The sequence below is a fragment of the Sciurus vulgaris genome (genome assembly GCF_902686455.1).
Source record: "Sciurus vulgaris genome assembly, chromosome: 2".
NCBI classification, from domain to species: Eukaryota; Metazoa; Chordata; class Mammalia; order Rodentia; family Sciuridae; genus Sciurus; species Sciurus vulgaris.
In genome coordinates, this window is record NC_136462.1 from 4,283,176 (window position 1) to 4,311,030 (window position 27,855).

At 44.5% G+C, this 27,855-nt stretch overlaps 1 protein-coding gene and 1 pseudogene across 7 annotated transcripts in view; one reads left to right on the forward strand and one right to left on the reverse strand.

Annotated features, from left to right (window-relative positions):
• The first annotated feature begins 422 nt into the window (after positions 1-422).
• MOK (MOK protein kinase) overlaps positions 423-27,855 on the forward strand; it is a 43,980-nt gene continuing 16,547 nt past the window's right edge. For 5 of the 6 annotated variants that reach the window (XM_079130119.1, XM_079130113.1, XM_079130114.1 and 2 more), the window contains exons 1-4: positions 423-609; positions 12,669-12,783; positions 24,037-24,126; positions 25,483-25,553. In XM_079130119.1, coding sequence (XP_078986245.1) covers positions 603-609; positions 12,669-12,783; positions 24,037-24,126; positions 25,483-25,553 — 283 coding nt within the window. In that variant the 5' untranslated portion in view covers positions 423-602. Of the gene's footprint in view, positions 610-12,668; positions 12,784-24,036; positions 24,127-25,482; positions 25,554-27,855 lie in introns of those variants that run through there. The other variant, XM_079130117.1, reaches the window with a different exon arrangement.
• LOC306655548 (ORM1-like protein 1) lies at positions 18,704-19,706 on the reverse strand (annotated as a pseudogene). The gene has a single exon. The product of its transcript is annotated as an ORM1-like protein 1 (transcript).

Here is a 27,855-nt window from a genome sequence, read left to right on the forward strand (position 1 = left end):
GGCTTTACACAGAATGCACGTTTCGGAAGTCGGGAAGCGGGTCTACCCTGCTGCTTATATCCGTGTTCTGCGCAGTGCTGGCAAAACAAACGTTTGCTGAATTTAAAAAGAAAAACGTACAAATGTATCGGGCAGCCGCTCGGACCAGACGGGTGGGTGCTCCGCGGTGGGCTGAGACGGCAAAGAAAAGGTGTCCATTAGCGTTAGAGTTCGGGAGCCAGTGAACGTTGCAGGATCTCTTCCACCCAATCACTGAGGGCCTAGGCCAGCCGAAGATGCCAGCCCGCGAGGTTTTAAATTGGAAGAGGCGGCGGCGGTCGCTAGGCAACCAGGCGGAGGAGGCGCGCCGCACTGCGCACGCGTACGCGGGCGGGCTCCTGCGCACGCGCGGGCTCCGCCTCGGGGCGGTCAGGGCCGACGGTTGCCAGGGTGACGGGGATACAATATGGCGGCCGGATCCTAACGCTCTCGGGCGAGGGGCCACCGCGGAGGTCCCAGCGCAGGACCCCGCCTCAGGGAGAGGAGGGCAGGCGCCCGCCTTCCTGCCCTTGTCTTTTCCGCGCAGGGTCGGCCGGGGGCTGTCGCGGGCATCGGCGCGCAGGATGAAGAGTGAGTGGGTCGGCAGGGCCGGGCCGCGTCCCGCCGCGGCGCCGGCGGGGCCGGTCGGAAGTGCGGGCGGAGGTGCGGGAGCGGGTCTGGGTGCCGCGCCGGGGGTTCCGTTCCTGAACGTTCGCCGTGGCTCCGGGCGCTCGCAGCCGGCGCCCTGCCGGGGACGTGCAGTCGCCGGACCTGGGCGTGGGCTTCATTTTTGGGGTCAAGCGGTAGTGGTTTCATGGCAGCGGTATTCGTAGGAACTTCGAAGCCCCCTTTTAGCGAAATTAGAAAGTGAGGGCGTCATCCTAGAGGAAAAGTCTGCCCACGGTTGGACGTGTGCTTTGTGGACAGCCCGAGCGCCGCCGGCCGGGCAGTTTGTAAGCACTGCTACTCAGATGTGGTCGTTCCTGGTTGTCACCAGGGGCGCGTGCAAGTCGGCCTCCCTTGGTTGTGTTAGACCTGCATCGCGTCCTACCTGGTTTTTGGTAATTTGTGTGTGCTGTAAACTGCACGATTTATTTAAATCCATCTTTGCCTCATAGACTCTTTGTGCCTCACTCCTAAAGGTGGAGTCTCTTTCCGATTTCCTAATTATGTGCTGTGTGTATAAATGTGTATCTACCCCTCTCTTTAAAACAACAACAACACTAATGTTAGCGGGTGTGGTGGTGCACGCCTGTAATCCCAACTCGAGGCTGAATCCGGAGATCCAAAGTTCAAGACCAGTCTCCACAACTTCTAGAGGCCCTAAGCAACTTAGACCCTGTCTAAAAATTAAAAAAATAAAAAGAACTGGGGATGTGGTTCGTGGTTAAGCACCTTGGGTTCAATCCCTGGTACCAGAAAAACAACAAAAAAAACCCCTAATGTTAGTACAATATATAATCATATGTATATATAAGTATATAAAATATGCATATATAATTTGCATTTTATATATTATGCCCCAAAGGCATAATAACCACTGATCTATGTCTCCAGACCTTTTTAAAATTTTTGAATTTTGGGACAGGGTCTTGTTGTGTTGTAGAGGCTGACCTGGAACTTCCAATCCTCCTGCCTCAGACTCCAGAGTGGTTGGGATTACTGTTGTGTGCCCCCACCCTGGCTTAACTAGATGGTTGTCTCAGTTACTTGGCCTAATGATGACATCTTCTTCTTTTCTTTCTTCTACCTTAAAATCCAGTTCAAGAATTCATGCAACCTCTCATCTCACTGCTTTAAGACCTGATCATGAATTAAATGTTTTACAAGTAGTTAACAGTGGGGAGAACATTCCAGAACAGGAAGTCACAGAGACAAAATCATATAAGCATAATGAACAGGAAAAGTGAATAATGATGCAAATTGGACCTGAAACATGTGATCAGAGTACAGCTGGGAATGCTAGATTGTCATATTGTTCCTTATTTTAGGATTTTCCAGGTATTTTTTCTTACTGTTTCTGGGCAGTGCTCCTGTGTTTAGGGATACTTTGATTTGTGTAGCAGGAAGCAAGTAGTTATGCAGTGTAGTTCATGAAACTGAGCAGACATGGCAGCTTTGGGCCAGTTTCTGGCCTTTCTTTCTCATGCTGGTTTTCTTCCCTCTTCTGGTTATGCATTGCTAAGCAAATCACCCAAACTTAGGAATTTAACAACACATTCTCTCTTTGGGTTCTGTGGGTTGCTTAGACTCAACTAGGCAGCTCTCACTGAGAGTCTCATGAATTTGCAGTCATGATAGATGGTGGCTGGAACTGAAGTCATCTTGAAAGTCTCCTCAATACGTTGTCTGGCAGTTGATGCTGATGGCTCACTGGGACTAGAGCCTGGGCTGCCAGCCAGAACCCTACAGTACGTCTGTCCACGTGGGTTGGGCTTCCTCACATCATGGTAGTTGAGTTCTGGGTGAGTATCCCTAGAGGAGGAAGTGGAAGCCAGAAGCTGCCTACATGGTGACCCACACCTGTAGTCCTAACACTCAGGGAGGTTGAGGCAGGAGGACACTTGAGCCCACAAGTTTGCCACAGTATGGGCAATATATTGAGACCCACCTCAAAAAAAAAGTGTTTTAAAGTTTATCCTTAACTAGTAAGGATACATTGGTACTCTAAAAATTGAAGTACCAGTTTTTTTCCCTGTGTGAACCATGTTTGTGTGTTTGTGCTACTGGGGATTAAATCCAGAGATGTTCTATGACCGAGTTACACCCCAGCCTTTTTATTTTTTGTTTTTATTTTATTTTTTAAATTTTGAGACGGGGTCTCACTGAGTTGCCTAGGCAGGCCTCAAACTTGTGAGTGTCCCACCTCAGGCTCCAGAGTTCCTGGGATTACAGGTGTGTGCCACCATTGCACCCAGCTTCTGTTTGGACTTTTTTAGTCAAACACACCTACCAAAAGAGAAAAAAAAAATTACATGTTCTGTAGTAATGGTTAGCTGTAATATTACAGAGATTTAAAAATAATTACCTGTTGTAATTACAATGAAGTTTGAACGGTCTCTTAAATACCAGTATTTTCATAGAATCAAAGTTGAAAGATATCTCACTCCTTTCCATTCTCTCCTTCCTAGTGGGTGTATTACCTCCTGTTTTTTATAAATAGTTGCATCAACTAGTATTTTTTTTTTTTTTTTTGGTGCTGGGGATTGACCCCACGGCCTTGTGCTTTGTGCTTACAAGGCAAGCACTCTACCAACTGAGCTACCTCCCCAGTCCTCTTTTTTTTTTTTGAAAGAAAGACAAAATTAGGTAAAAACAGTTCTGACTTTGCAATAAATTCTATCAGTAGATTTTAAGGTGGTCTCCAGACCCTGCACTACATGCATAGTGAGTCCTGGTTAACATTTCCTTAGATGTAATTTTTGTGGATATTTTCTGTGTATGTATATATACATTTACTACACACACACACACACACACACACACACACACTTATTCCTTATACAAAAACCCCAAATTGGGGGATGGCAGTGGTGGGGGAAGAGAAGAATGAAGGAACTTTGGATGGTGTAGAGGAAAATGGAGGGGAAGGAAGTTAGGGAAGGAAAGATAGTAAACTGAGACAGACATTATTACCCTGTATATATGTATGATTACATGAATGGTGTGAATCTACATTGTGTACAACCACAGGCTCATTAATTTCTTAAAATTTTTGAAGTGCCCATCTTTATAGACATTTAAACATTAAACAAGATAGAAAAGTACAATGAAGAAAATTAAAATCATCTTCAGTGTCACATATATATGTAGTTTTTTACATATTTACATATTAACATATTTTTACAATATTTTTACTTTACATATTCATGTCCATTCTTTCTGTGCACATATGTGAATGATCATTGTCATCCTTTTATTTCACTTAATGTTAAATCATGGCTGGCTGAACATTTTCCTGTTTATTAAGTATTATTTGAGAGCACCATTGTTAATGGCAATATAATATTTCAGTTGGTGTCTGTTCTATGATTTATTGGATCCTCTCCTTGTTACCAGATATTTAAGTTTCTAGCATTCCTGCTACTGTGACACTAAGATGCCCCTGTTTGTGTCTTGGTTAGGGTATCTCCTTGGGGTGGACGTGCAGGATGAAGGGCTCTGGATTCTTTTCTAATATCTCTTCTACTCATGCTTACAGCGATTGTCTAGTAGAATACACATGCAGTGCAGGGATGAGGCCGCGGCAGGTGAGTCAGCACACATCCCCATCCCAGGGGCCCTGAGACTGCCAGGGACCATGAAGGTCTGCACACCGCCACATGGCTTTCCTGCCAGCTGTGGCACTGTTGAGTGCAGGTGTTTGTGGCAGACCTTTGGCAGTGGTGGGTGGAAAGCTCTCTTATTAAAAAACTTTCTATTTTTGAAAACTACACGTTTTTCTTGTCTGTCCTACCTAAGTATACCGTCTTATGCCTTTTTGTCCATGTTCTCATGGGGCAGTCCTACTCTTATTTGTAAATCTTTTTTTAGTTGTCGATGGACCTTTATTTTATTTATTTATGTGTGGTGCTGAGAATCGAACCCAGTGCCTCACAGGTGCTAGGCAAGCACTCTGCCACTGAGCCACAACCCCAGCCCTTGTAAATGGCCTTTAAAATAAATAAATATATTAGCTGTTATTAAGTACGTTTGTCACAATATTTTCTTTTTTCTTTTTTTATTTTTTTTTAAATATTTTCTAAGATTGTGTATTGTCTTGACATTTTGTTTGTGAGTTTTTGAATTAAAACATGTGGTGGACTCATGTCTGGATCTTCCTTCTTTGAACTTCTGCTTAAAGGCCATTCCCCACTGTACAACTGGTAAATATGTGCTTGCGTCTTCATTTAGTTTGATTTTTACGTTCAGCTTTCTACCAGCATTTAAGGGTGTAGTGGGGAAGGACCCACCTTGTTGTGACCCCCCAATTCTGACGGCTTTCCTGGAGGTATGTTCACATGTGGTAGCGTGTTTTCGTCTGTCTTGATGCGTAGTTTGGTGAGTTTGGGTGCAAGGAGACAGAAAAGATGCAGAACTCTCTCCTTGCTCAGAGTGTCCCTGTGCCCTGGAAACAGGCCCCTCCCCTTTCTGGCTCCAGAGACCATCAATATGCTTTCCCTTGCTAAATGTTGCCTTTCTAGAAATCTAATAAAAGTTAGTAGTGGCAAGTGGTTTTTTGCAGTGCTAGGGATTGAACCCAGGGCCTTGTGCTTACAAGTGAAGTACTCTACCAACTGAGCTATCTCCCCAGCCCAGATGTGGTCTTTTGAATCTGGCTTCTGCCATTTAGCCTGACGTTTTTGTGATTCATCATGTGGTAGTGGCGTTTGCAGTTTGGGTTCTATGTGGGTCGTGTGAAGGTGGCACAGGGTTTGTCCGTTCACCACGTGGTGAGCACTTGAGTCATTTCTGTCTCTGGGCCATGATGAGTGAGGCTGCCTGGGCATTTAGGCACCAGGCTCTGGGTGGTGCATGTTCTCCTCTCTCTCAGGTAGACTCCTAGGGACAGAATGGCTGACCACGTGTTAAGTGTGGATTTGCCTTTGGAGAACCTGCCACGCCGTGGCTTTTCCATTTTCCATTCCCATATCCAGGTCTCGAGATGCTTTATTCCTCTTCAGTTCGCGGGTGTGCTCCAGGTGGGGTTTGCGAGCTGGTCCGGTTGATTCTTTGGTTGGACGACTGCCTAATGGGAAAGGCCCAAGATTGTCACCCAGCACAGTTTCATCTAGGAGTGGAAAGGGACTGGTTACTGACGGACTGACTGTCTAGGGAGGTTTGAAGGTTACCAAGTAAGAAACCAAGATGGGTGTGCTGTTTACTTGTGAGGGTGGCGCAGTTGGCATCTGTGCTTTGCTGTTCTTTTTGCCACAAAATGTATCCCTCCTACCAGGGCGAAAGGTTCTTAGATTCTGCATTTCTCCTGGGCCTTGTTAGCTGAGCCAGTTGTTTTGGGAACAGTCCGTTACCTTGTTCTTGTTGGTGTATTGTGTGACGTGATCCTGCATGCCATTGATGCTGTTGTGCCCCTGAGAGACAGAGTGGCCCTGTGGTCAGGAAACGGAAATGCATTCTGTATCATTTCATGGTTTCTAAGTAGCAAAAACATTTTCAAGGAGAATTGATTGGAGGCCTTTGAAGCTTTCAGAAGGTAATTTAGAGAGTATCCTTACAGTAACCGTATCCCCTTTGTCCTTTTAGTCTGGCTGTTAGATTTATGTAGATGGTCTGACCTGGGAAAAGGGGAAATGAAGGCAGAGATTACTCTGTGCAGTTGGAAACACCCAACTTAAAAAAGAAGATGGCGATGACTAAAGAAAGGATGGCTGCTGAATCATCAGTAGTGGTGATTTTGTGATTCAGGTGTCAGCGTCGGAGAGTGGGAATAGTAGGTCTCATGGCATGTGCCCGGTCTCTGCTCCTTGGTTCCTTTGTTGAGTGTGTACAGGCAGAGAGAACAGGCGGGACACTTTGCCTTCAGGAGATTATGGCCTTAAGGGACAAGGTCTAAAGCTGACTGAGCGGTCATGCCACAGGAGGACAGGGTACCTGCTCAAGGGAAGACCTGCTCAAAGGTGTGCCCGGTCTGTCCTGGCATCAGAACCCTGAGCACCACGAGGTTTATATTGCATGCTTTGTTCTCAGTCGTTTGACCTTTAACATTAGGTAAGCCCTGGTGTTCCTCTCTGCCTCCTCCTCTTTTATTAAAAAAGGGCCTGAAATTGGAAGTGTAGGGACATACTTCTAAGTCCTCAGGGCTGGGAACTGTGTCTCACTGATCCTTGTCTGTAGTACTGGGCACAATGCCTGTTGCATAGATGTTGCTAGTATTCCCTCAGGTGGTTCTTGTCACTGTCGTCCACGATGACTTAGTCACCTTACTATGGATGTTTCATCCACTTAGGCTGAAGTACAGCATAATCCCATTGGAGCCGCTGTGCCAGGACCACCCTGGATGCCTTGATTTGCTAGGGGGACCCGCAGCTGTGATTTACTATGATGAAAAAGACTCTGGGGCCTTGTCCAGAGGAAACGGAGTTCAGCCTGATGAAGCACAGGTACCCTTTCACGGAGGCGCCCAGGATGCCCTGAATTTCCCTAGCAACAAGTTGTGACAACACGGATAGACTGGTCAACCAGGGAAGTGCATTAGCGGTTGAGCGTCCAGGGCTTTTGCTGGGGGCTGGACGCGAGCTCCCTCTGCCTAGCACTTGCTGAAGTTCCCGAGTCCGGGAAGAGAGCAGTGCTCATCATGCTCATCGCGTTTTTGGTGTGACGGGAGCCACTCAGAACCTTCCAGGGCATGGTAGATACTCCTGCAGTGTGTTTCTTGGACACCTGCCACAGACTGGCCTTTGACCTGCAAGCAGATGACTCTAAGCAGAGCGGCCGTGGGCGGATTCTCTTCTGCACGTGGTAGACTGTGATCTTGTAGTGGGATTTCTGGCCTTTCCAGGTCCATCCATCTGAGAGAAGGGGAAATGGTGGTGATGTTCCAGCGCAGCAGCTGTTCCTCGGCTAGTAGGAGGGGTTAGGCAAGTCACGCTCGAGTCTGCCTTGTAGTGGTTTTGTTTTGAAGAAACTTTTAGTGGTTACCTAGAGTCCTTCTTCCTGATTTTAGGACTTAATGAGAAATTCCCCGTTTTAGAGAGGCTCTGGGACTTAGTTAAAATGTAGGCAGCAAATTCTCTCTTCCATTTCTGTCAGGAGAGCTATGGTACCATTTGCTTTCCCACTTATTTTACTTTAAAGTTGTATTTTATTTTGATGGACCCAAGTCTTTTCTGGGGCTGGGGCTGTGGTTCAGTGGCAGAGCGCTTGCCTAGTGTGGGTGAGGCACTGGGTTCGATCCTTAGCACCACATAAAAATAAATACGGGTGTCATGTCCATCTACAACAAAAAAAAATTTAAAAAAAAGTCTGAGTGACTTCTAAAATTGGGATGCTTAGAAAGTCCCTTTCCTTTAACGAAAAAATTAATATTTTTCTTAGATTAAAAAAAATGCCAGTGTGTTCTCTGTTAGTCTTCTGAGGCTGTCACCACAGGCCATCACCAGTGGGGTGGTGTGAAGCAGCAGCATGTGCTCTCACTGCTGGGGGCTTGTGCCCACTGTCAAGGTGTCTGCAGGGGACAGCTCCCTCCTGCAGGAGGCTCTTGTGTTGGGTCTTCCTGGCGCCCAGCTTCCTGTGGCTCCTCCAGGCTCTGTCTCTGTTGCCGTAGGACCTGCTCCTGTGTCTTTCTTGTGCGTGTCTGTTTTTCAAATTATGAAAAGCATATAACACAAGATCTGTTCTCTTAATGGATTTCAAGTCTACAGTATTGCTAACTGCATATGTGCATGCATGTTTTATATATGTTTACAGCAGCTCTCCGCAACCTTTTCATCTTGCATGACAGTAACTGTACCCATTGCCCCTCCCCCAGCTCCTGGCAACTGCTATTTTTTTTGGTTCTGGGGATTGAACACAGGGCATTGTGCATGCTAGATAGACAAGTGTTCCACCCCAGAGCTATACCTGCCCTTTAAATTCCCAGGCTGGCCTTGAAGTCACAATCCTCCTGCCTCAGCCTCCCAAATCGCTGGGATTATTGGCTGGCCTCACACTTCTGTGTGTCTCTTCCAAGGACATGTATCCTTGCATTTAGGTCCACATGGGTAATCTAGACTGTTTTCATCTCAAGGTCCTTCTGCAAGGACTCTTATTTGCATGTGGCCATAGTCACAGGTTCCAGGAGTTAGAACAGGGATGAAGCTTTTTGTCATTCAACCAGTACCCATTTTCCAGGTTTTTATGTCCTTCTCAGAACTCATGCTTGGAAAGTAGCCTTGGGTGTGAATTTCAGGTTTTGCTTTGGTCCCCTCTGTAGGAGTCACTGTGCAGCTGTCGTTCGCTGCAGTTCCAGACCCTGTCTTCCTCTACGGCAGTTACTTCAATCTGGTACTGGCCTATAGGATTTTGAGCCACAATAGCACATTTAGATTCTGTTTTGGGGAAACAGTATTTTTCTACTTTCTACAAATACGTGTTTACAAATAGGATTTTCTTATCTTGTGTGGCCCAAAACTGTGACATAGGAATGTGTGCACTGAGAATTGTTATTTTGATAAGATTGGAAAGTGGTTTTAAAATCAATATGTGAACATTTTTGTTGTTTTTTTTGTACTGGGGATTGAGCCCAGGGGCATTTAACCACTGAGCCACATCCCTATCCCTTTTTATTTTTTATTTGGAGACAAGGTCTCACTAAATTGCTTGAGGCCTGGCTAAATTGCTGAGGCTGGCCTTGAACTTGAGATCTGCCTACGTCAGCCTCTGGGATTAGAGGTGTGCACATTTGGAAGTAAGAATGATCTTACCAACTTACCTGCACTAGTTAAGTTGGTCAGTGTGTGTTAACGCTGATGAACTTGGGGAGAGGCAGTTTGCTGTCAGGCCTGACTCCCAGCTTTTCTTCACCAGTGCCAGGTCGCAACGTTTGTATTCCGGTTGCTGCTTGCTATGGTGGTTGACCCTTTTTCACAAAGTTCTGGATCTTTAGCCCTGGATTCCTCTCTTCTGAATCAATCCATTGCTTGTCCAGGTGTCATCCAGGCCCCTCATGCATCTCCATGGGACTCTGGGGCAGGAGAAAGCAATGCATATGTGCTGGTGCTCACATATTGCTGTTGTGATATGCCCTGGAACTCTCCAAGGCTTCATGTGTTAGAAGTTAATCTGCATTGTGAGGTACTAAGAGGGTAGAGAACCGGGCATGGTGGTGCATGCCTGTAATTCCAGTGGCTCCAGACACTGAGGCAGACACTCAAGGAGGATCTCGAGTTCAAAGCCAACCTTAGCAAAAGTGAGGCGCTAAGCAACTCAGTGAGACCCTGTCTCTAAATAAAATACAAAATAGGGCTGGGGATGTGGCTCAGGGGTACAGTGCCCCTGAGTTCAATCCCCGGTAACCCCCCCCCCCCAAAAAAAAAAAAAAAGAAGAGGGTAGATACTTAATCTACTTAATCAGATTATAGTGTTGGGAGGGAGCCTTTGGAAAGTGATTGAATATTGTTAGCTTTATAAGAACAGAGAGACCAGATTCACATGTATGTGTTCACAGTCTCTCTCTCTCTCTCTCTCTCTCTCTCTCTCTCTCTCTCTCTCTCTCTCTCTCTCTCTCTCTCTCTCTCTCTCTCTCTGATTACCTGTGCTGCCTCAGGACTCTTCTTGCAAGAAGGCCATCACCAGATACAAATCCTTGACCTTCTAGGACCATAAGCCAAATAAACCTCTTTTATTTATAAAGTTAACCTGCCTCAGGTATTTGGTTGTAGGCATGGAAAATGGATCAATACACACACTTTTCTGTACCATGAATAGTAAAGTCCTTTGTCTCCCATTCAAGAGGCTTGCATCTTTTACTGGCACCCATGAAATAATAGCATTTTAATTAGTAACTTGCAAGTAGGAAAAAATCTCAGACAAATACTAACATGTTCAGAAAAACAAAAAAACTTAGGTAGATTGAATTCTCATAAAGTTACTTTTTTAAATAGCAATCTTTTAATGTGAAATCTTGTAAATACTCTTCTCAAAAGTCTATCATTGATGGGTGAAGTGGTATATACCTGTACTCCCAAGTGACTTGGAATGCTGAGGTAAGAGAATCACAAGTTTGAGGCCAGCCTTAGCAACTTGGTGAGGCTCTCCAAGCCACTTAGCAAGACCCTGTCTCAAAGTAACTGGGGATGTAGCTCAGAGATAAAGCACCTCCAGGTTCAATCCCCAACACCTAAAATACAAAAAAAAATATATATATATGTATATTAAAAATGTATATATAAATATATGTATACATATATATATATTTTTTTACTTATTTTATTTATTTTTAAGTGGTGCTGAGGATGGAATCCAGTGCCTCACACATGTTAGGCAAGGGCTCTGCCACTAAGCCACAGCCCCAGCCCCAGGGTATGCACATCTTAAAAAGATTTATAGATAATGTCAAATTGTTCTCCTAAAAGACTATACTAGTTTATACTTTCTGCAGTGAAAGGGAGTTTACAGAATTTTTTTTAAGTGTTTTTTTTTTTTAAGTGGTTCTTGAACCCAGAGGTGCTCTACCCTTAAGCTACATCTTGAACCCTTAAAAAAAAAAATCTATCTATCTATATAAATATATAAATAAATTTCTGAGGCAGGGTCTCACAAAGTTGCTGAGCCTGGCCTGGAACTTAACAACCTTCCTGCTCCAGCCTCCTGAGTGGGAGAGGTTACAGGCATGCACCACTAAGCCCGCCTACAGCTGCATGGTTTTATAGCCTACTTTGTCCTGGTGCAGACGGGGCCTGAAGGTCAAGGGCTTTCCTAGTCCAGGCTTGTTTTCTGCAGCAGTGCAGCTCAAGCCTCAGAGGCTCCTCCTCCAAGGTCTTTTTGAGACCTGGCTTTCTAGCCTGCCTGATGTCTTTGTGGCCTTGCTTTTGTGTTTCTGGGAGCTCTCTGAACTAGATGCCGGAGGACAGTGGAGTGGGGGGCAGTGACTGTATTCCCGACATCTTTCTCATGGCTAGCCTTTTCCTCCCCTGTGGTTCTGGGCATGGAAACCGGGGCCTCGTGCACACTGGCAAGCCTCTACTCCTGAGCCACAGCCCAGCCCTGAGGTTGGGCCATTTCTTCCACAGTGGTGCACAGACTGTCCTCTGCCAAGGTTTTTTGCAGACTTGTTCTCCTGTTATTTGGGATGTAGAAACATTTGCGACCCAGTTGGGGCTTCTGCACTAGGGACCTGTCTCATTGCTTCCATCTCTCCTTGACAAGTTGCAGTTCTTGCCTGTGCCGTATGTTCTTGGAATCCCTTGTGAAGGCAGTCCGTAGAATCCTCTGACTCTTCCCATCACCCTCTGGGCCAGCAGGCTGTGGCACTTGCTTGGTCCATGAAAGGCAGTGGCTGTTGCAGGCAGTTGATCATTGTGGGCATCTTGTTGTGGGCTCCCCAGCTCTCTGACCCTCCTGCCTGTGCTCTGCCTCCTGGCAGCCAAGCCAGGGCCAGAGGAGCTGAGGTTTTGTTTACAGCAGCACCCCACGCTGTCAGGGTTTGGTAGGAAAACAAACTACTCTGGACGTTTCAAGTAGGAAGGTATGTAGCTTAGTGAACCATTGTCAGGGCTGGGCTGGTGGCGGCAACAAAGCCAGAAGCACTTGCTGGTAGCTTTCAGAAAATCAGGACTTGTGATTATTGCACAAAACTGTTGCAGATGAGCTGGGCCTCCCTAGGACCAGGGAGGGCGAAATTCAGAAGAATGCTCAGTGGTGCTGGTGGTGGCAGCGATGTGACACCTGTGCAGTGCCAAGGTCCACGTCCCTGCCCACTCACTGAGCAGCTCACTGCTTTCCAGATCTTGCAGGGTAGTGGTGCCTCTGTCCAGGATCCGGGGCTGCGGCTCCTGTCCTTCAAGGGAGAGCAAGATGCGGGCTGCATGTCCTGGGAGCACGACCTTACTGGAAACGGAGCTGACCTCAGCCTGTGCTGTTAAATTACATGATGAAAGTATGCTGCATGGAATATAAAATGAATATAAAACCTGCACGTAAAATGTGATTTTTATAATTATTTTTACTTACAGACTATAAAGCAATTGGCAAAATAGGTGAGGGAACGTTTTCTGAAGTCATGAAAATGCAGTGCCTGAGAGATGGAAACTACTACGCTTGTAAGCAAATGAAGCAGCACTTCGAAAGGTAGGCACCTGAGACCCGCCACCCAGTGCTGGCGCAGGCTTGCGTTGAGGGCAGTCTCGTGTCCTAGGAAAACTGTTCGTTTAGTAGTAAATAAGTCGTCAATTCCTTGGACACTGAGGGTTCTGGGCCGATGTGCCGGTTATTATGCTGGTCTTTCCTCCTGTCCAGGTTTACAATAATATCAATGATGAATGGCTTCAAGATTTAAGTTGTAAGAGCAATGACTCACTTAAACAGTTGTATGACCTTAGTCTAGAAGCATTAGAGGTTACAGTTTAGTTACAATTGCAATTTAGTTACTCGTGAATCATTTGTACACAATGAGAACTAATTTTCAGGTAGGGGTAGAGAAACTTCTTTCCTGGGAGAGGTGAGCTGCGGTTGGTGGGGAGGGAACTAGTGTGAGACTGCTTCCATGGAGAACAGCCCTGACCTCTTCCACCAGAGCAGCCTCCTATGGTCTCGGAGCTGGCCAGCTTCTCAGCGTACACTATAATGAGTCAAAAACGGGTGCCACCAGGAGACTGTTCAAGTGAGGAAGTATCAAAGTAATTTAAGTCTCTAAAGAGCCAAAGGATTTTTAAAAGCATAATTATTTCCCCATATTGATGCAGAACCTTCTGAAGACCTTGATTTCAGACCCTAAGTATGAAAAGTTATTTCTCAGATCAGAAGAGGAGTGTTGCCAGCCACTCTAACTAGAGGGGGTTGAGAGTAACAGTTCACCCTGGTGACCTCTGGCCCAGGAAGCTGTTATTCTTGCTTTGCACACCAGGGGAGGTGCTTAGATATGAGGTAACCTGACCTTGTCACTAGGTGTCCGCCTCTAGCCTTGAATCCACATTTTACCAAAGCCAGATCCTGACTCTTCACTGCCCCCAGAGCACTCCCACGATTGCTCCGCAGAGAGGCCATACTTGGTCACACAGGTGCCCTTGGGAAGACAGACATGTGTAACGCATTTTAGGAAGGTTTCTGTTGGAGAAGGTTGACAATTCTGAGGAGTAGGCCCTTGCTGATCTGACCACCTCCCGAAGGCCCCCCTCTAATCTCCATAGCCAGATTAAGTTTCTGCCCTCTCAGAGCCTCACAGCTCACAGTGGGGGTTAAATCCATTTTCGTAATGCCGAGTGTGGAAGTGGCTGGTATTTTGTGCTGTGCAGCTGTACAGACCCCATGTTGTGGCCTAGTGCTGAATTTTAGTTTCGGCAGGTATCCATTATGTGCCAAACCTGTATAGTCCAAACACAAGGAAAACTGGACTTTAAGTTTCATTTTGTGAGTTCTGATTTGCTCTTGATGTATGTCTTTTTGCGGGGTGGGGTGGAGGCAGGTACCAGGGATTGAACTCAGGGGCACCGTACCACTGAGCCACATCCCCAGCCCTATTTTGTATTTTATTTAGAGACAGGGTCTCACTGAGTTGCTTAGTGCCTCACCATTGCTGAGACTGGCTTTGAACTCGAGATCTTCCTGTCTCAGCCTCTCGAGCTGCTGGAATTACAGGTGTGTGCCATTGTGCTTGGCTTGTTGTATGTCTTAAAACCCTAGTTATACTGGAATCCCCTTTCTCTCATTATTATTTGCTCAAATTGTTCTGCTCTGGCAACAGGGAGTATTGTTTTGACATGACCTATCCTTTTATCTTTCTTTTAATATTTTTTGGCACTACAAGGATTTGTGGTCTCCTTTTGCATTTTCCTTGCTCTAGCCTTAGAACCTGCCATTTCTCTGAGGAGCTCTGGTTTTGTTAACTGGAGGAAGGTATTTAGAAACTAAGACCTGGACACTGGGTGTGCTCTCGGTATTGGGTACCGATGCTTCTAGGTAGTGCGTGTGCCAACCCATTTGTGTCTGGGCCTGGCCTCTCCTTCCTGCCCCTTCCTATCTCTGTTCAAGTAGCCATGAGTGCATACTGATAAAATTAAATGAGGGGGTAAATAAATGGTGATGAAGAAATAATTCTTCCTCACAGAAGAATTCCAGTTAACACATGTAGGAGGAATGAGGGAAACAGAGAATCATCGTTAGAATGCACATGTAATGAGGTCTGGGGTTGTGGTTTAGTGGTAGAGTGCTTGCCTAGCATGTGTGAGGCACGGGTTTGATCCTCAGCACCACATAAAATTAAATAAAAGGTCCATAAACAACTAAAAAATAAAAAAAAAATGTATATGTAATGACTTCTGCAGTCAGAAACCATTTCTGGGGAAAAGTTAAATTATTTCTGACTACAGAAATAATTACATGTTCATTATCACATGTTTATTACTATTATTATTATTTTTTATGTTTTTTAGTTGTAGGTGGACACAATACCTTTATTTTATTTTATTTTTATGTGGTGCTGAGAATGCAACCCAGGGCCTCACTTGTGCCAGGTGAGTGCTCTACCACTGAGTCACAACCCCAGGCCCTGTTACTATTGTCATATGTTAAATTATTACAGTCTGATGTATGTCAAATTAGTGGATGAAATTATGAAGAGAAATAGGATTTCTTTTTAATTTTTTTTTTTTTTTTTAGTTGTTGGTGGACTTTTCTTTTTATTTATTTATATGTGGTGCTGAGAATCGAACCCAGTGCCTCACACGTGCTAGGCTAGTGCTCTGCCACTGAGCTACAACCCCAGCCTGAGAAACAGGATTTCTGTATAGCCCTAAAATATTATTTGCCCCAGATACTTTGTTTCTAAAATTAAATTTATTTTTAAGCTCATATACAAAACATAAAAATTATAAATATTAATGGGGTGTAATTTTTTTAAAGAAAAATTAAAAAAAATTTTTTAGTTGTTGATGGACCTTTACTTTATTTGTTTATATATGTTGTTGAGAATTGAACCCAGTGCCTCACACATGCAAGGTGAGTGCTCTACCACTGAGCCACAACCCCAGTGCCCCATGTAATTTTTTAAAATTAATTAATTAATTTATATGTGGTGCAGAGAATGGAACCCAGTACCTCACACATGCCAGGCAAGAGCCCTACCATTGAGTCACAGCCCTAGCCCCCCATATAATGTTTTGATACACATATACATTGTGTAATTTAAAAAAAAATTTTTTTTTTTTGGTACCTGGGATTGAACCTGGGGCACTTAACCACTGAGCAACATCCCCAGACCATTTTTTATAGTTTATTTTGAGACAGGGTCTTGCTAAGTTGCTGAAGCTGGCCTTGAACTCTCAGTCCTCGTACTTCAGCCTCCCAACCTGCTGGGATTACAGGTGTGTACCTCCACGCCTGGCACATTGTGTAATGTTTAAATCAGGTCAGATATAACTGTTTGCTCAAACATTTGTCATTTCTTTATGGTAAAAACTTTGCAGTTTTTAATTTTACCAACTCTGTGTTGCTGTCAATAATATACACTAGCTAGTGTTTGTTAATTACTGTGGAAGTTCTAACAGAGGTCCCCAAATTGTTTAATATCCCTTCCTCCAGAAGGTAGGGCTTCCTTCCTTCTCTTGAGTGTTTGTTGGACTTAGCGACTTGCTTCTAAAGAATAGAAGATAGAAAGGAACAAACAGTAGTGTCACAGTGAGAAACCTGGCAGGTTCCACTGTGACTGAATGGTCCAAGTCATCATCAGTGTTAAGACAGCAACACGATGGACCAGGATGGAAAGGCTATGCCACCTTGGGGTGCTTGCTCCCCAAGGCCATAATTCCACTCCCAGTTTAACCATGAGAGCACAGCAGAGAAGCCCAGATTGAGGGACATTCCACACACCTTCCCCAGCACTCAGGACTGTCATGGCAATGAGCAACAAGACTGAGGAACTACTATAGATTGGAGTTGACTCAAGGGGACATAACTTAATTGCAGGGTGGCATCCTAGATCCTGGAAGAGAAAAGACATTGGTAGGAAAACGGGGGAGACCTTAAGTTGAAGCAATAGTCTTGTACCAATATCAGTTTTTCAGTCTGGATAAAAGTTACACAAATTGGGTAAAGTGACTCCATATTATCTTTGCACCACTTCTGAAAGTCTAAAATAGTTTCAACATAAAAAGTAAAAAAATAAGTCAGAACAGGCAGACAAAAAAATACAGGAGCCAGGGACATTGGCACACACCTGTAATCCCAGTTACTCGGGAGGCTGAGACAGGAGAACTGCAAGTTTGGGCAATTAAGACCCTGTCTCAAAATAAAAAACGGACTGGGGATGCAGCTCAGTTCCCAGTACGACGAAATAGCAAGACAACTAAGGAGTCAACTGTAGAAAATCTGGGACTACTCACTGATCACAGCTTCTTTTCTCAAAGTATTTCTCATTTAGATGGGAAGAGGAATCGCTAGTTTCTTCTGCATTTGGTGTCATCTCTAAGGATGAGATTGCTAATAAATTGTGTTTGTTGAATGTTCCAGTGTGACGGATACTTTGTCTGAGTTCAGTGCTGTTTCTTTGTTTTTGTGGTGCTGGGGTTGGAACCCAGGGTTTCCTGAATGCTAGGCAAGTGCTCTACCACTGAGCCCTAGCCCTAGCCCTGGTTTTTGTTTTCAACCATGAAAATAATACTTCTAGCTTTTACATGGGAGTATCTTTCTGGAGTATCTATCATCGTTATCAAAGAATTCAGTCTTGCCTACTTGAAGAATGATTTCAAAGTTGTTTTAACCATTCACTTCTGTTCTACTTCTCATTGTCTAAATGAGTCTGCAAAGTCACCTTGCAGTTGCGTGGGTGGTTTGGGAAGGTGAAGCTTGCCTGAGGAAGGTCACACGATGGCGTCACTCAGGCAAAATGAGCTGCCATTCAGCTGCCTCTGCTCCTGACCCCTCCAGCTTTCCTTCCACTCATTGCCTTCTGCTTGAATTGAAATAGAAATTAATGGCTTTTGCCAAAATCTTTGCTGACATGAAGTTCAGGTAAGATCAGACTGATGGAGGGTACCTTGTCCCATCTGAGGCGGGGCCTGGCAGCTCTGGAGACGGGCTCTGTGTTCCGCAGAGGTGAGTTAGCTCCCGGCCTCTGGCCTGCAGCAAGGCCAAGGCTTCCTCGTTTCCCTTTCTTGTTTTCACAATTTTCTCCCACCTGTACTCACCCAAAGTATACAGTTAAGGAGAGTCTGTCTTTGGCAATGACTTTATTCTGCATTTTTCCTGTAGAAATACTTTCAAGACCCCTACTCAAGATCTTGGTGGGTCTCTGTGCCCTGAAGCAGGAGGCTCAGCAGCCTACTAAGCTTGGCCAGCAGAGGGCTCCCACTTGAGAGCAGAGCCAGCAGCCCTGCTGCTCCTGGGCTTTAGTTTTGGGACCTTGCACAGTTCTTTTTTTTTTTTTTGGGGGGGGGGTGCTGGGGATCAAACCCAGGGCCTTGTGCTTACAAGGCAAGCACTCTACCGACTGAGCTATCTCCCCAGCCCCGCTTGCACAGTTCTTGATTTCTCTGTGCCCTGGTTTCCTTACTTATGCAAAAGAGGAACACAGCATCCACCTCGTAAGGTGGTTGTGGGGTCATATGAAATAATGAAGGAATGTGCCCGTGGCGCATGCAGCAGCAACGCAGCTTGTGATACAAACCAGCTCTTCCTTGGCAGGTGAGGCAGGGTCAGAGGGCTTGGAGACGATTTTGAACATTGAAGAGAAATGATACTAGCAGTAGCAGTGAAGATCATGGCAGTTGCTCACCGAGTCTGGTGCCACCAGCAGCACCAGGTGACTTGTCTATCAGTGGCATTTAATCCCTACTGTAGTCCTTAAAGCAAGATGCTGTTGTTGCCATCTTCTGGATTAGGGAACCAAGGTCTAGAGAGATTACTTGCTTTGCAGCTGTCTCCCAGTGTTCTTCCATGCCCGGGGCACACTGGCACACCAGCACACTGCAGCCAGCAGATCTAGACTTGGGGCATAATGTTTCCCAAGTCAAGTCACTAAATCGCATCCACATTCCTTTAGGAACATAAAAAGAAGGTATATATCCTCTTATATATAAGAGAAATATATATGGTAATAAAAAGAATCTATAATAAACTTATAGAGATGATTCTGGTTTATGTTAAGTCTGCCTAAACTGTCACTGAATGACTGGAAATTTTCTTTTCCTTATGTCATGCCCATCATTATATTTAAGCTGGTCCTAGTTTCTTACAAATACCTTACTCCCTTGGATTTATATACTACATCCTCACTGTACTACCATTAACTTATAAGCTGGACCTGCCCAGCCTACCTAAAAAGCCTTTCTTCAAAAATATACCAGATGTATTAAACAGGTATCGTTTAGTAGAATTCTGCACTTCACAGCATATGAAGAACCAGCAATTGGTCCTCTGATGTAGATACCTCTCATTTCACATTATCACAGAAACAGTGCAGTTTACTAACTACTCCTTCCTTACAGGAAACCCAGTAGCTGTAAAAATTTTGTTCAGTTTTAAAACATTTCAATACTTATCAATTCCAAAGATCCGAACACCGTGTAGTTGTGGCATTTTGGGAATAAGCACACTCAGAAGAGAAGCTGTATTTAGGGTGAAGAGAGTTGGATCATACTTCGTATAGAAACTTGCCAGAAAATATAGAATTATTGGAGAAATTGTGAAAAACTTCTGTGAAGATGTAAACTGTACTCCATAGTCCAGTTGTTCCCAATGAGTTAGGAGCCTTGCTTTACCTTGGCCAGGAGTTTCAAAGGTGTTCCTTTCACTGCATGCAAAAATACATACATCCCCAGATTATGTATAGTATTTATTAAGGTCCAAGCAACTGGAACACTGAAGAAGGGAATGCTGAGTAAGACAATGTGAAGCAAGCCAACTCCCAACGCATGTGTCAGCCACACCCCAGCTGTTCATTACACGGGTATCTGGATTCGCTTCACTGTGGGCAACTCCAATATTCATGTTTGCTGCTCAGAAAGCCAGTGATCTGCCCTAGTGCATTGCTGCGTGCCGACGCCGTCCAAGTGCCTACAGGTTTGGTTTTTTGTTTTTTTGCAGTGTCTGGTACATGCTAAGCAAGTACTCTAATCAGCTACTGCCATAGCCCCAACCGTTCTTTTTCCTTTTCAAGGTAAAATTTGCATACATAAGGTGTATGTAACTCACCTGTACAGTCTTGGCCAACAGACATCCCACGTGGTCAGTGTCATCCTAGAAAGTCTCCTCATGTCCCTTTTCAGTCCCCCACTCCCATCCCAGACAGCTGTGGCTGTTTATTCCCTCCAAGAAACTCAGACTACCTGACCTCTCGCAGTGTGTGCTCTCACGCCCAGTTCTGTTAGCTCAGCAGAAAGTCGGCATTGCTGTTTTAACAGTAGTTGATCCTTTTTAGTTGAGTAGGATTTGTCCCAGTCTGTGACTGCATAGTTTGTCTGTTCTCCTGTCAGCAGGCGTTTGGATTGTTTCCTGTCCTGGCTGCCGTTGAATAAAGCTGCTGTGAAATTCTTATGTAAGACTTCTGGATATATATTTTCTTTTTTCATACGTAATTATTTACAAGTACAATCACTGGATCAAAAGTGGTCGAACATTTAACTTTATAAGAAACTGTGCCTAGGCTTTTCCCATAGTAATTGTAGCTTTGTATCCTCACCAACAAAGAATGAAAGTTTCGAATGCTTCATAGCCTCAGCTGGCATTTGGTGTTGGTAGCCTTTTTTAAAAATTATTATTTAAAAACAAATTTTTTTTGTAGTTGTAGGTAGACAGCATGCCTTTATTTTATTTATTCATTTTTATGTGGTGCTAAGGATGGAACCCAGTGCCTCACATGTGCTAAGCAAGTGCTTTGCCACTGAGCCCCAGCCCAGCCTCGGGTTGGTAACCTTTTAAATTAGCCATTCTGGCCTGTGTGCCATGTTATCCCGTGATTTTAGCCTCCACCTCCTGATGGCCAAGGATGATGATCACTGATTCATATGCCTACTGGCTGTTCATGTGTCTTCCTTTTTGAAGTGTCTGTTCAGGTTTTTTGCTTGTTTTAAAAATGGGCTGTTTGTCTTTTTATTGTGTTGTTTGTAGGAAGTCCTTTGTATGTTCTGTGTATAAATCCATCCATAGGTATGTTTTGGGGTTCGTTTCTACATGTCTGTGGTTTGCTGGTCTGTTTTCTCTGATTTCTCTCCTTCTAAGGGAGAGGGCCAGGAAGGAGGAGGAAGGCTGTGGGGAAGGCCAGGAGGGTAGGAGGAAGGTGGAGGAGAAGAGGATGGGATGTCTGCAGTATCTTTTCATCTTTTTTTTTTTTTTCCGTGCTGGGGATTGAACCCAGGGCCTTGTACTTGCGAGGCAGGCACTCTACCAACTGAGCTATGTCCTCAGCCCATCTTTGTATCTTTTGATGTCCTGATTTTCTCTCTTTTTTTTTTTTTTTTTTTTTTTTGTACTAGAGATTGAACCCAGGGGTGCTCTACCACTGAGCCTTATCCCCAGCTTTTTTTATTTTTAATTTTGAGACAGGGTCTTTCTGAGTTACTAAGACTGTCCTTGAACTTGTGATCCTCTTGCCTCAGCCTCATGAGAAGCTGGGATCATAGGCGAGGCCACCACACTTGGCTGATGTTCTGAAATTTTTAATGTTAAACCCAGTTTATGGAATTATCTCCTTTTTATGGTTATTGTTTTCTGTTCTCAGTCTTAGACATCTTTAATTATCCGCAGGCTGGGACAATACTATATTTTCTTCTAAAAATGTAGCTTTAACTTTTACATTTGGGCCCCTGAGCCATCTCAAATTAATTGTCGTGTGTGTTTTGGGGTGGGGAGGTCAAGGCTCCTTTTTTCCCAAGTGATATCCATGTGTTCCAGCACCATTTGTTAAAGATGCTCCCCTTTGGGCTGTTCTGTCAGAAGTCAGTTAACTATAAAAGTGTAAGTCTGTTTGGACTCTATTCTCTTTCATGGACCTCTTTGACTACCCTCATTTCAAGTCCTTACTGTTTTGATTCAGGTAGTTTAATAGTATGTTTTGAAGTCAGGTAATATTTATCTTCCAGCTTAGTTTTTCTTTGTTAAGGCTGTTTTGCCTACTCTGCATCCTTGTACTTCTATAAATATTTTAGAACTTTAGAACCAGCTTGTCAATTCCATACAGAATAAAAACTACTAAGATTTTGGATGGATTATGTCAAATCTGTAGTTTCTGGGAGAATTCATATCTTTTTTTTTTTTTTTTTGGTACCATGGATTGAACCCAGGGATGCTTAACCACTGAGCCTCATTCTCAACCGTTTTTATTTATGTAGAGACAGGTTCTCACTGAGTTGCTCAGGGCCTCACTAAGTTGTTGAGGCTGGCCTTGAACTTGTGATGCTCCTACCTCAGCCTCCCGAGCTGCTGGGATCATGCAAAGGGGTGTACAGCATTTTGCGTTTTTTACCTGCCGCGTGCTTGCCGGGGTTTATCAATTTTATCAAGCTTCTCAAAGAACCAACTTTGGGCTTTGTTACTTTTCTCTGTTGTCTCTTTTCCAGTTTTCTGATTTCTGTTCTTTCTTGTTTTTCTTCTACTTAATTTAGACTTTTACTGTTCTTATTCTACCTTTTTTTGTTTGTTTGTTTGGTATTGGGGACTGGACTCAGGGGTACTTAACCACTGAGACACATCCCCAACCCTTTTTGTATTTTATTTAAAGACTGGGTCTCACTGAATTGCTTAGGGCCTTGCTTTTACAAATGCATTGTTCCATTCCCCAATACTTGGGTCTTTCCTAGATGGTTTACTATTGCCGATTTAAATTTAATTCCATCGTGGCCAGCCAACATGTTGTGCGCATTTCAGTTTTTTGAAGTTTACCAAGGCTTAGCCCTCCATCCATTCTGTTGCCTGTCTGGGTGAGTGCTCCCTAGACATTGAAAGATGTTGGGTAGATGTGTCAGTAGTGCTATCAGGATGTGGTCACTGTTATTTTGAAAGCTTGTTTTCTCACATTTGAGAGAGGGTGTTAAAATCTCCAACTCTTATCAGTTATTTCATGTGTATTGAAGCTGTTCTTTACTACATGTGAGTTTGGATCCCCATCCCCAGTGGCCATGTTGAATGGCAGCTGAGCTGGTGCTGGCAGGTCGCTGCAGGCCTCCATGCGCTGGTGCCCTAGATGGTTTGCTATTCAGCCATATTGATTTAAAACTATATAATAAGTGCTAGATGTGGTGGTGCACACCTGTGACCCCAGCCACTTGGGAGGCTGAGGCAGGAGGATTACAAGTTCCAGCAAGATGCTGTCTCAAAATAAAAATAAAAAGCACTGGAGATGTGGCTCAGTGGTGAAGCCCCCCTTGGTTCAATTCCCAGCACCAAAAGAAAACAAAACGAAAACAGAAAAACCCAGCTATACCCAGGATCTTTCCCAACTGCTACCTACCCTGCTGCTGGTAGTGTGGAACTTGTACCAGGACCTTGTCCTTTTTCTGAATAGATCTGTAGTAGCTCAACAGACCCTTTCATTTAAGAAGAAAATTAAAAAAAAAAAAATTAAACTATAGTAATGTACTGTTGGGTATAACTATTCCCTGAATAACCAAAGAAAATGCTGAGGTTTCCATGTTAAGAGTTGGGGGAACAGAAGTTTGCCAGTTAAGGAAAGAAGAGTATTCCCACAGTTGGTTCTTTTGGAGCATCTGAGATGGAAGTCCCTAGAGCATCAAGTCAGTGCATCAGGTGTGAACCACTTCCCACCAGGAGGGGTATGTCCCTGGAAGGGTGCCTGGAGGGCAGGGACAGCTGCCACAGGCCTAGCACTTACATTTGGGGTATGGTTAGTGTCAGGCCGAGCAGTCTTCACAAAGAAGATCCTGCAGTGAGACACCTGCAGGGATAACACCTGTCACCAGACAGAAGAGATGGCCGAGAAGTGCAAACTTCATCAAAGACAAGGCACAGACTGGGTCTGTTCCTGGAACCTTGAAATGCATATTTTCAGATAGTATGAAAAGTCCCTATAAACTGAACAATGCAGTTTAATTATCAACTTTAATTATTAATAGATCTTGCCAATAAATTTAATCAGGAAATTTAATATCTTTTTTTATGTTAATATGTATAAGAAACTACAAAAGAATCTTTCAGGATAACAGATGGGAAAACTTTTCGTGTATTTCCTAAGCTGTAAGAACCTTGATTTTTATAAGATAATCGAGAAATATGCTTAACTTCAGTTTCTGATGGGAACTGTACAATCTGATTGACTTGCTTGAAATATTTGTGAGTTTTAAAATTTTGAACGTAGATAATAAATGTTATTTAGTAATTCTAATCTTAAAGTTGGCCTAAATCGTAAATCAGTTCTCCGTTTTTACCCACAAATAGCGTTGAGCAGGTGAACAAGCTCCGAGAGGTGCGCGCCCTGAGGTGCCTGAACCCACACCCGAACATTCTCACGCTGCACGAAGTGGTTTTGTGAGTACGCTTGCAGCTGGAAAAATCATCTAGATTCGAAAATTTGTTACTGACTGAATCTCCTTTTAAAAAACCATGGTGGACTTAGTATTTGTAACTCAGAAAATAATAATTTTCACTTCACCTTATGTTGCATTTCTGTTTGGACGATTGCGTATTGACCCCTCACGTGGAGGTGTCTTCAGGGGGGCGACCTCATATTGTGGCAGCATGCAGCATTCAAGGTTTGGCTCCTAAGCTCGGTTAGACCTCTGAGCCTAAAGTGCCAATGACGCCTCCCAGGCCAGCCCTGCCGCCCATGTCATTTCACATTCTCACCTTGTTGCCAACCATGGTCTCCGCACAGCCTCTTGCAGTCTTTCTTATGATACCTGATGTTGTTCCAGGGGATTTCCATTTGTCTTAATCATAGAGTAGTTTTCATAAGGTTTGCCCGCCAATCAAAAAGGCAGAGCATGTCTTGTCCCTGGGTATACCGGGGCCCAGGAGGCCTTCTCTGCCAGCAGGACCTTGCCCCTCTGGGAAGGTGGTCTTTGGCCCTGCTCTGGCTCTGCAGGGACCTGGGCCTATAAAGATGGCCTGGGAACTCCAGTCTGCCAGTTAAAGCTTGGCGACTTTTAATCAGAGGATGCAACAGTTGTAAACTCAAAACAACAGGTCTTGACATAGTGTGTGGCCCCTTGGCCTACAGCGTTCTTAGCACAGTTTGCACAAAACAGTCACAGCACCGTGTGCACACACACACCTCACAAAGCACTCTGGCCAGACTGTCCTGGAACCTCTGCCAGGTGGCCTGGTGTCACACAGACTTGCCTGTTCAGGCCCTGAGTGGAATCAGGAGACGCTCGTTGGCTCCGTCTGAGGCCTGGACAGCACGTGAGTGTGAGTGAGATGTGATTCTCACTCTTCCCTGAGAGTGGCTTTTGGTTTTTTCTCTCCTGTTGTAATTTATCCCATTACATGTAAGTAAGTTAGGTACATTCAGTTACTTTAAAATTAATTAAAACTACATTCAGTCATAGAGCATGAGTTAAGTTCATTTTTCTTTTATTGTTTTGCTTAGCTAATTCACCAATCTCTCTGTTGGGTTAATTTTATATTTTCAAGATATACCTCTTTTTTTAAAAGCGGCTTTTAGAATTTTTGCTTAAAATAAGTTTTTACTGTTATTTAAAATTAATTTTAGCTGAAATATTGATTGAAAAATCAAAACCTCTACTATTTTAATAGTCATACTGCTATCTCTGGCTGATGTAGGAGTGCCTTATGTTTACCAGAAATGTTTACAATGAATTAAATATTTGATTATATTTTCTGATTAAGACAAAAAAATTTAAAGCCTGCTTTCTTCTTCAGTGACAGAAAATCTGGTTCTCTTGCACTAATATGTGAACTTATGGACATGAATATTTATGAGCTAATACGAGGTATGTAGAATCTTTCGAAAGCTACCTTCCGATACTCATTAAAGTTTGTAGCTCCGTGTTCTGCTCTTGTTCTCAAAGTCCTTGTCGCCACCGTGCAGCGGTGATGCCAGAGCAGGCCTTCCTACAGGTGGCTGCACTGGGAAGTGAAGCCAGGCCTTTGGGTGACCCCAAGATGTGGACTAGCTGGTGCGGAAGGCAGCAGAGAACCGCAGCTCGTGCCTTCCTCGAGGGGTGCGGAGCTCTGGGGACCCCACTCTGAGTGCCTCTCCCTGTCTTCCTCCTCAGCATGTGGCAGAGCTTCCCCAGAAGAGCCCTGGCGTGCGGGCCTCCTCCTGCTTGCACGTCACTGGTGTCCGGGCTGCTCGCTGTTTCCTTTCTTTTGAACAGTGAAGCACTGTTAGGGAAGCTTGTTGGCCCGAGCTGACCCCAGCCAGGGCTGGCCTCGGGTGCTTGCTGAGGCACGCTAGAGAGCCAGCAGGCAGGAGACAGGTGGTTGGCCTCTGGTGAACAAATGTCTCAGGGGCTCAACCTCGTGGGTCTGCTGGCTGTCAGGACAGGTGAACCTGGTGTATATCACCAAGAAAACAACAGCCAGTGTCCTGTACAGATCACACTGAACCCGAGGCCACGCGAAGAAAATCAGCTGCCCTGATGTCCTAAGAGTTTCTTCATATGACATGGAATAGAATTTTAGTGGGAACATCACAGGTGATTTAAAAGCTATATCATCTCAGACAGGTTAGGCAGGCTGAAAAAGATTGAGAAGCTACTTTTGTGATGAGGCAGGCTGGTGCTGAAGACACATGTGACGAGTCCAGATGCAGCTGTCTTTGTGAAGGGGCAGGATAAAGGCAGCATTGTGTCAGCATGAAGATACAGCTGCCCTTGGTGGCCTCAGGGCACTGACTCCAGACTCTGGGGATGCCTCCTGTCACTGCACCCCAGGTGACTTACAGGACCAGAGGCAGTGTAAATGCTGTGGAAGTGGCTGTTGTACCATATTACTTAGGGGACAGTGACAAGGGGAAAAGTCTACCTGCTGAGCACAGCTGCTGTTTTCTCTCTTTTTAAATTTTTTTAGTTGTAGATGGACACAATACCTTTATATTATTGCATTTATTTTTATGTGGTGCTGAGGGTGGAACCCAGTGCCTCACACGTGCCAGGTCACTGCTCTACCCCTGAGCCAGAACCCAGCCTACAGATGCATTTTTCTTAAAAATGTATTTTCAACCCATGGGTGGTTGAATCTATAGATATGGAACCCACAAATACACGGAACTGACTGCATTTTATTATGATTTTAAGTATTTATGTGGTAATGAATTACTAATAAAACAAATAATATGAGTGGGCAAGTTTTTCTACATCCACAAAAGTTCATGTATATAAATTGGTCAGAAAGTGTATGGATTTTTTTGGGAAAAGAGGAGATTGCCTCATATCTGGGAATATATGGTTACAAGCCTTGTGTATTTATTCACTTAGCAATCTGTTTATTCTTGTTTTAAGTACAGTTCTAACAAACTTAGTCATTGGTTTTTTTGGTCAAAATCACTCAAATCTGAGCTGCTGGAGAGAAGGAGCCTCTGGGCCTTGACACACCAGCAGGAGGAGAAAGTGGCTGGTGACAGTCCAGCTGTGGGCAGGAAGCCCTGGAGAGAGCAGGCGGGCACACTGCTCCGGGGCAAGATGAGCAGGCGCTGTTTCAGGAACCTGTCGGGGCGTCCTGTCTGAGGAGTGAGCAGCACGTACCTGGGGATGCTCCTAAACCAGCATCTCCTTCCGCCTGGTCTGGATAGTGGGGTGGTCTGATTCTTCACACTGATGCTCAGCGTGTGTCGATCTTGGTTGTCAGTTACAACCCAGTGAAACAACCCCTACATTTTATTAGTTTTTTTTTTACAATATTATTATTATTATTTTTTGACACCAGTAAGCCAACGTTGCTTTTTTTTGCAGTACTGGGGATTGAACCCAGGGCCTCATGCATGCTAGGCAAGCACTCTGCCACTGAGCTGCACTTCCAGCCCCGCATTTTGCTTTTTAAAGAATCTGTATACAGGCTAGGTTTGTGGCTAACTGGTAGAGCGCTTGCTTAGCAGGCATGAGGCCCTGTCTTTGATCCTCAGCACCACATAAAGATTAAATAAAGGTATTGTGGCTACCTATAACTAAAGTAAAAAAAGAACCTGTGTAATCCATTCCTTTGTTTAGTACAATTCCCTCGGTGTAAGATGACATGTCCTGTGTTAGGAGTCCTGTGGTGCTTCCTAGAGCATGGTGAAACTCAAGGGGAGCG